General features: G+C 29.9%; 1 protein-coding gene across 5 annotated transcripts; it reads right to left on the reverse strand.

Annotated features, from left to right (window-relative positions):
- Positions 1 to 1489: 1489 nt before the first annotated feature.
- On the reverse strand, positions 1490 to 6569 carry LOC114270792 (uncharacterized). 5 transcript variants are annotated; one of them, XR_014340016.1, is made up of 6 exons: positions 3290 to 6569; positions 2991 to 3149; positions 2668 to 2775; positions 2457 to 2569; positions 2324 to 2375; positions 1490 to 1840 (listed from the first exon to the last, which is right to left on the reverse strand). XR_014340016.1 is itself a non-coding variant. In XM_082887174.1 (5 exons), exons 1-4 carry the CDS (start codon positions 3597 to 3599, stop codon positions 2475 to 2477), a joined length of 672 nt encoding a protein of 223 aa, XP_082743300.1. In that variant the 5' UTR covers positions 3600 to 6569; the 3' UTR covers positions 1490 to 1840; positions 2457 to 2474. The 5 variants fall into 5 exon arrangements, 2 of the variants coding, with proteins under 2 accessions (XP_082743300.1, XP_082743299.1); XR_014340015.1 differs by having other exon boundaries at positions 2250 to 2375; XR_014340017.1 differs by having other exon boundaries at positions 2250 to 2375; positions 2668 to 2771; positions 3290 to 6537.
- Positions 6570 to 9385: the final 2816 nt, after the last annotated feature.

Raw genomic sequence — 9385 nt, forward strand, 5'->3', positions numbered from 1 at the left:
GAGTTTTATTTTTTTAGAGTGTCACATCATACCCGCCACGTTGTCACATTTAAGAAAAGTACCCTAATGTGTTTTTAATTTTTTTGAAGTGTCACATCGTTGGAGTGTCACATTAATACCTGCCACATTAGAATATATATTTTTTAGATTATCACATCATACCCGCCACATTTAAGAAAAGTACACTAATGAGTTTTTAATTTTTTTGATGTGTCACATCGTTGGAATGTCACATTAATACCTGCCACATTAGAGTATATATTTTTTAGATTATCACATCATACCCGCCACGTTGTCACGTTTAAGAAAAGTACACTAAAGAGTTTTTAGTTTTTTTTGAAATGTCACATCGTTGGAGTGTCACATTAATACTTGTTACATTAGAGTATCACATCATACCTGTCACATTAATAAAAGGGTATAGCTGTCCACCAAAACACTACCAAAATAAAAAATAGGACCACATGGAAAAAAAACTCTCTACTAATTGGACTTAACAGATCAATAGAAAAAACTTGGAACTAATTGGAATAGTTGTTTGTGAGATGGGATTTATTGGTAAATATCTCTATATTTTATTCACATTTTATCTACCTTTTCTCTTTCTCTTTTTAAATCTCTTTCTAAATCTTCTAACCAAACACAACGTGAGAGGAGGTTATCTAAGGGTCATCATCGAAGTTCAGCATCTATGTACAGGAATTTGTGTCTTCATATAAATAATGAATTTTCCACAAATACATACGTATATTTGTTTAACTTTCAGATATTGTATTGACATAATTAGATGTACTGGTATGTCTTGAACTTTTAAATACTTCTTATTGCAGAAGATGTGTGTTTTTCCTGCACTCTTAAATTTTTCCTTCACCTATCACTCTCTTATGCATTTCATGTCTAAATTTACCGCGTTGTTGGTATTAGAAATTGATGTGTTTTTCTTCTTTTTACAAAGAAAATGATAGTTTAATGAGTGCACCATTAGGCCATGTAATGTTTCACATCACTTCCCAAATGATGATGCCTATTTTGGGAAGTGGGTTAAAAATCACTTTCCAACTTTTAACCCACTTCACTCTCTCAGAAAAAAGTCAAAAAATAACTTTTAATCATCTTCCTAAAACACTCCATACATAATATTAGTTCCTTAGTTATGGGAAACAACACCTGACTTATGCCACGCAGTATTCTAAAACCGTGAATAATATATCCCTTTAAAAAGATTGTTAGCTTATACATGATCAAAATTCTGTATTCCCTAGATCATCTAGGCAAAATTCAAAATGTAGATCTCTATCAAAGGTAAATTGAGTTTCTGCAGCTGCATCTGCTCGATAAAATCATCAGATCGTTGAGTTCAAACGTGCCACAGAATGATACCATGGAAGCCATTCTATATCATCCATTATGCATCATAACAATGGAAGATGGCAACTTTGATGAGCACAGAAAGAAGAGTATTCAGCAGAAATAAACAACCACCAGAATATAATCAAAAAATTTCTCATTTCTATTGGCAATGCATCCAAAAATATCAAAAATTCACTTAGCTATACCCAACATCAACGGTCTTGACAACTTTATATTCCCCTCCGGACTATTTTGTGACAAATTTGGTTTAGTATAAAGCTTTCTACACTATGATGTCAAAGTATGCGCGCCAAGCCTCTTCCAAAACGTTTTCTGCATCTCCTAAATGTTATTAACTTCTTTTCTTTTTGTTTTTTCCATCGCAATTGTGAGTCTTCACCCTACAGTTTTGAATTGAAACCAATGAAGCAATCAATTTTAACCACCGGGTCATATAATCAGGGACAAGTATCAGCGTTTAAAAGCCAAGCTGCAAATTAAATCCAGTGAGTCTTGTCAGAATGTTGGAAGTAAGGAAGGAAAGGAAAAAATAATAATAGTAAAATAAAATTAGCAACAAGAGAGTCAAAATTGAACACAAGGAGCTACTTGACAAGCATAAATTGAAGCAAGGATTCAAAACTGAAGCCTAAATTTTCCACCAAAATAGATATATATATATATATATATACTATCATTTATCGAAAATGTAAAATGAAGAAGAGTTTGAAGTTCATCAAAATGACAGACCATGGACCAAAGAAAAGTGATGATAACTTTTTCTGCTTAAAAAGGATTATTAAAAAACCAAAAAAAGAGAAATTAAATTCAAAGATGTTATTAGACCTTTAACATTTAAATCAGTTACATATGGGAGTGGAGAATGGAAATCGAAAAACCTTGAAATAGAAAAACCAATTCTAAGCTCCGCTTTTCAACCCAATATTAAGTAATGGTAGTAAATGTCAATTACTGTATGTGTTCTTTAAAGTTGTCTCTTCAATAATGCTGAGGATGGATTCATCCTGAAATATAACACCAAAATGTCATCGTGAAATCAACAACGTGTCACAAGTATGTTCAACTAAATCAAAATCAGTACTTACGATTGGAATAGCATAAACTCATTGGTCTTCACCATTTGCATTGTTTACTTGCACATTTTTCAAAACATCGCTATTAATCTGCTGAAACTCCCGCTGTGGCAGAGACTGTTTTACTGAATTAAAGCTTCAGCATTTAGATATAAAATTATAGGGAAAAAAAAAAAAAAACCACTCAAATGGTTTTTAAAAGATTAACAAATCTTGTTCTTACCTTGTGTTTCAGTTAAATGGTTTTGATCTGCAGCCTCTTTGTTTGTAGAATTTAATGCTCGTGCAAGACGTTTCAAATGAGTTAAACGCAGTCCTTTTATAGATCTACCTGAACCACAGTCTCGAACTTGCAAACTTATAGTGTAAAAATAAAGGAGAAAATATTATGAATAAACTAATGTCTATCCAAAAATCACAATTACCATTTAAATCTCAAGTTTAAAAAAGATTTTCCGTTGAACTGTTTGTCCATAACTATATATCATCAATTTTGTTTTTTCAATAAAAAAATTAAAAATAAAACTTTAGAAGAACTAAACTTACAGTTGGTAGTTACAATTTCCTTTGTAATAAATCCAATTTGGTGACTGTCACCAATAAGCTCACTCATGGGGGAATTTAATAATCTTGCAAGATGTCTGACACGATTTAAGCGTAATTGTCTAGGAAACTTGGGAGATTTGTGAGCGCCAGCCTCGGACCCTGTTATTTGCAGTGACGAAGAAATTGTAAAGACATAATCAAAAGATATGTTCATTCAAATCTTCTAGACACTAATATTGATGAAGTTCTGAGTGGTTCCCGAGGAGAAAAAATGCATACCAAGTAAAATAAAAACTTACCGACGGGCTTTGTCTCCAATGCACATCGGATGCTATGTCCATATACAGCAATTGGTGATTGATTTTCATTGCCATGGTTTAGTTGACTTCTAGGAATACTTGTTTGTTCATTGTGTGACTCCAACTTGGCATTTTCAGCTCTCTGTCTCCGTATTTGATAATTTTTACGACGTCTAGCAAGATGATTTTCCCTTTCTTTGGCACTCATAGATTGTCTTCGTAGTCTGTCTCGCATACGACGCCGTTCTCTGTCTTGCTCCCTCTCCATAATGTGCCATTCTGGTCTTTCCGCTAACTGCTTAGTTTCCATTTGATCTAATCATGAACATTCAACAGATTCATGAATTTCAAAATTCAGCTAATTCTTTTGAAATCAAGCAACAATCAATCATATATTTCCTTTGTGAATTGCAAAATCCAATACTCCGAGCATCAATTAAAAATGTGGCAAAGATACAGTGATGTGACATGCCTAAACGAGAAACAGCTTCATCCTGCACTCATGACATATTTGACCTCAGCAATTTCTACGAGCTGAAAAAATTGCTAGATCATAATGTGGGGTTGGGAATTGCAACTAGCATATAGAAAAAAGATTCAAATGTAAACTTGAACACAATTACACTCCAAAGAAATTCTTACAGGTTCAAAATGACAACCCCCTCCCTTGAAAATTTCCCAAAGAAAAGAAAATAGGATAGAGGATGCCTTCCCAGTTTGACACTACTAGATGGAGGTTTAGCAAACAATACTTTATGCGAATATGAGAATTTTTTCCCCATAAAATTGAATGAGTACGATGCATATTTCTTATCTTGGTTGGATCTTAAGACATGAGTCTCCCATCCCCATTCCTCCAAAACAAATAAAATACACAAAATAAAAAATAAAGAAGGGAGAGAGTACGATACAAAAACATTGAAGTTGTTGATTTCAGAGATTAATCAGTAACTTTATATGAAAACAAATTTTATTTTGTTTCTAGCAATTGTGATAATTTCACCATGTTACACTATCAACATGTCGGTTCCAATACCACAGAAAACCAACTTGGTTTTTTTCAGTACCCACTGTACTCAAAGCCTTATACTACTAAGCTCTTAAAAGCCTTAACCCAATCACTTGGGAACACAAGCATGCAACTAATATTTCCATTTAAAAGAGAACCACATAATCTTGCTAAGGGACTGAAAAAATACAAGATACATAAATGACCCTTTTAGTTACTCATGTACATCCAAGCATGTATCTTGAATCTTTCAAGACATTTCACATTGAAAGGACATTGGCTTAACGTTACTATCAGTAACTATACTAACTTGAAAAACTTTGGTACTTCAATGGAATTTTTGTGTCATAAACTCAATAGTATGAGAAACAGAGGATGTACCTCAATAATATGTGTTTCGGAATGTTCTCAATCAGTTCATATGTTATAAATGAGCTTAGTTCAGGTTTGGGTATTCATCTTCAACCAACATTTGAACTCCTCCCAATCTAACAATACGTAATTCTACCAAATGTGAAAAAATATGAGATCAGCATATCGTGTTTCCACAATAACTGGCTGAAAGGTAAGTCTCAGATACACAAGTTTCAAGAAAACTTCAAAAAGCATTAAAATGACATTTGACTAGTTTCCAACCCTCATGGAGATTAATATCTATGCATAGGGATCCCAAATCCCCTTCAAAAATTTGGAAAACTCAAACTAATACGAACCTACAAGGAGGAAATAAGAAAATATATTAATATTGCAGCCTCAGATTTTCCACTCATAATATGAAGGATCCATCCGAGATACTTCCTTTCTGTAACGATTCAAATTGATAAACACACTTCACACCACTTAATAGAACCATACCCTGCAATTAGCTTTACCAACAATGGCATACAACCACAACAGCTGCCATTGATTCTACAAATGAAATCACAAATATTTGTAGGTTGATTTAACCACACATCCATTTTATGACAGCACCTAATTGAACCATTCCCAATAATTAGCTTCACTACAATGATCTGCAGCTAAGGTTGCTGGTTAGTTTAGTAGTATGCATTGAATCACTCTCCTAATTGATGCCATTGTAAATCTTGCATTAGTTCCAAGCATTATGCTTACCCACCATCAAAAACAAAAACTGCAAGGTAAAGTAACTATATATTTAAATGATGAAATCAATTTTAACTTTTTGTTGTCACCTTGGTTGGAATTAGTCCAAAAAAGACACTGAAATGAACCTGACACTTCCAAACCATTGACCATAAAACATCAATTTTGAAAATTCGAGGTGAAAAAAAAAATTCCCAAACTGAATTTTTTTTCTTCTTTTTTAACAAATTTTAGTCAGAATTCAACCGCATTTGATCACCAACATGAATAGATGAATGATGCAAACCCAATAAATAGGCATAGAACAACTCAGATGCAAGAATGCAGGTATTGGCATCAGAAAAGATAAGTGCGCACTGGAATAAATTAAAATAGAATGATCATTCTCACGTTTGGTTCATTTAGTTTACTAAAATGAAAGTAGAATGGAATGATCATTCATCGACTTCCATGTAGAATGATTATTTCTTACAATGGTGAATGATAATTCTATTCAATTTATAATGAATTTTTCATCATTTTTATTAGCGAACCAAACGTGAGAATAAACATTTGATAGAAATAAAATATTCCATTCTAATTTCATTTTAATAACTCAAACACAAAATAAAATATTTATAAAAAATACATTCTAAATGAAATTATCATTCATCATTGTAAGAGAACCATTTCATTCTATTCAAATCCACCTTCACTCCAGTGAATCAGACACTAGCGTAGGTTCCAGGTATTAAATTTTTTTTTTTTTTTTTTGAGAATGAAATATAATGCATTTAAAAACCAAACAATTTTATGGAACAAAGAACGTAAATAACATATCACAATTTTAAATGTTTATTATTATGATGCAAATATAAAAAGTAGAACCATAAGAATGATATAATATAATGAACTTAATTTACAGCCAATTCCAACGACCTTCAATCAAATTTATCGCCAAACCATATATATATAAATGCAGCGTGTGTTTAAGTAGAGTGAAAATGTAAACCTAATACGCCACACACACATACATGACTGATGAGATTCAGGTGAAGAAGTAGAGGAGAAAGAAACTAGTTTTGATGAATGGATCGTAGGGTTTAGGGGAACGGAGACTTGCCTGTGCTTTTTTATGGAATTGGTGGCCGGAGACCCAGCGGCCGACCAAAACGATCCACGAGAGACGTAACTGTTGTCATGTCTATATATATATATATATATATATATAAGAATTGCTTTTCTTTTTTCTTTTTGATTTTATCCTTTCATTTTGAATAATGTACTACTGGTGACCTATATATTGGTTGAAAGTTTTTTTTTATAATTATGCAAATATTCGTATTCAATTATGTAATAAGTTTTTTCGTAACAATTGTAATAGAGATCCCTACACATATATGACCTCACAACCCAAACTCTCATTCCAACCCCTCATAATGTGGGACTCACATATACATGAGTGGACCCTACACACATCAAGGGTCAAGATCAAATTGAGGGTCATGGAACCCCCCAAAAAGCATTTCTCTTTTCGTAATTACGCAAACATTCTTAGCCAATTATGAAATAAGTTTTTTTTTTGTAATTACGCAAATATTCTTAGTCAATTATGAAATATAATTTTTTTATTTTTTAACAAATTGCAAATACACCTATAAAATTTGTTTAAAATATGAATCGGTCCTATAATAGTAGAAATTACAACTATCATTTGTTATAAATTTTAATTTAACACAATAATCAAGGAAAATCCCTATAGTTTGGTCTCTGAGTTATTTTGGTTCTTAACTTTTCAATTATAACGCATTTGATTTTGAATTTTAAATCTTATTCCAAATAAAGACAATTGAATATACCATTACTTAATTTCAAGAGCAAAGTCATCAATTTGATAAAATATAAACTAATTTGACAAAAATAAATGTCAAAAAAATATTTTTGAATTTTTAAAAATTATTTCTACCCACTAAAGATAAAATTATGTAAAATTGATAAATTTTTTTAGACATTTATTTATTTTATTTTCTACCAAATTAATTTTTATTATGTGTTTGGATGATAATCATATAATGGGTGGTTATTTTTATTTTCATTAAACTAGCTTCTATTTTTTCAAAAGTCAAATATGACGACAACTTTGATATCATTATTAAATCAATCCATTAAATTTAAAAATTCAAAACTAAAAACATTTCATATATTAAATATATCGATTACATATTAAAAGCCTAACAACTACCCATTACATGATTATCATCCGAACATATAATAAAACTTAATTTGGTACAAAAAATAAAATAAATGTCTAAAAGATTTATCAGTTTTACATAATTTTATCTTTGGTAGTAGAAATTATTTTTAAAAATTTAAAAATATTTTTTTGACATTTATTTTTGTCAAATTAGTGTATATTTTATTAAATTGATGACTTTACCCTTAAAATTGAACAATAGTATCTTCCATTATCTTTATTTGGAACAAAATTCAAAATTCATGGTCAAATGTGTCGCAATTGAAAAATGAGGACATTTCATTTTTCAAGACCAAAGTGACACGAGTTCCAAACTATAGGGACCATTAATGTAATTCGCCCAAAAAACCTATTGATAATATGCAATAATAAATTATCAAAATTGTTTATTGTAAAATATTTCTCATATCATTAAAAATTATTAATTGACTTAATGATTTATTTATTAACAAAATGGTTAATTGAATTTTTTTTTCATATCATTAAAAATTGTTAATTTATTTAATGATTTACTTATTAATTAAATTGATCATTTGTTGTGCGAGTATGATTTATGTATTAATAAAATTAGTCATGTGTATATATATATATATATATATATATATATTTTCTACTTCTTTATTAGTTCAGTGACTTATCTTAGTAATTTTTTTTTAGATGGGAGAATTATCTTAGTATTTTTTTTTATATTTATCTGTTGAGAAAAATTACACAGCATAATTTTTTATTTATTTATAAATTCTAAAGAAATGTTAAGGACTCATAAATTCACTCAAAATGATATGGTATAGAATTGGAGTAGACATCATTAAGTGTATAACAAATCAAAAAATCATACATATCATATCACATAATTCTCTCATATATCTAATAATTTATTCTATTCAATTTCATATAATAATATTTAAATTTTTAAAAATTATTAAAATACAAAACTTAAACATATTGTAATAATACAGGCCTATGTAAACTAGTATATATATTTATACACACACACTAGTGGTTCGCACAATGCGTTCGCAATTTAAATAAATAAAAATATAATAAAATATTTATCATATATATTGTGTTTTATTCACCTGATCAGCATTTTCTTCATTATATTATTTGCCCATAGTTTGAGTCTCATACCCATTATTTGTCTAATGTTCTTTTTTCTTTTCTTTTTTTCTTTTTTCTTTTTTCCTTTCTTTTTTTCTTTTTTTTTAATGACAAAATGAACACTTGGCATTAAAGTGAATGATGATTTCATAAAGAACCTTATTAATAGCACATAAGATATAAAGAAATATCATTTTACTCCCAAATTGTCACCTAAAAATTAATTCAACCCCTATATTTTTAATTATATTAATGTTATACTTAAATTATTTAATTTTGGATAAATTTCACCCTGTCGTCAACTATAATAGTTTCTGACGTGACACTAAATTTTATTTAAAACATCATTTTGCCTCTCAATCTATCCCTAAAAAATCAGTTAGACTCTTAATATAGAAAAAAAATTAAATATTTAATAATAATTTTTCATCTAGGAAAGTGAGAAAAATAAATTTTAAATAAAAAAAAATTGAGTGTTAGTTCTGTTGAGTATTCTTTAGAGAGTAATTGCTAACTTTTGTGTTAAATTTTCATTCAATCAATGCCGGGGGTGCTTACGGATCGGATTGGGTTGGTGGCCTCCTATTCGCCATCCGTCAAAATTGAGACGAATTGAAAAAAATCAATTCATTTCCATCCGCTATGTTAG

This window comes from Camellia sinensis, chromosome 9 (genome assembly GCF_055761805.1).
Source record: "Camellia sinensis isolate YWXY chromosome 9, ASM5576180v1, whole genome shotgun sequence".
Lineage (NCBI taxonomy): Eukaryota > Viridiplantae > Streptophyta > Magnoliopsida > Ericales > Theaceae > Camellia > Camellia sinensis.

What these genes read in the sequence shown, in the direction of transcription:
- LOC114270792 (XM_082887174.1), bottom strand. Translation starts at nt 3,599, where the DNA reads ATGGAAACTAAGCAGTTAGCGGAAAGACCAGAATGGCACATTATGGAG. An exon ending in GGAAATTGTAACTACCAACT is followed by an intron (nt 2,776 to 2,990) that starts GTAAGTTTAGTT and finishes ACTGTGGTTCAG; the next exon opens with GTAGATCTATAAAAGGACTG. An exon ending in CCATTTAACTGAAACACAAG is followed by an intron (nt 2,570 to 2,667) that starts GTAAGAACAAGA and finishes GCTTTAATTCAG; the next exon opens with TAAAACAGTCTCTGCCACAG.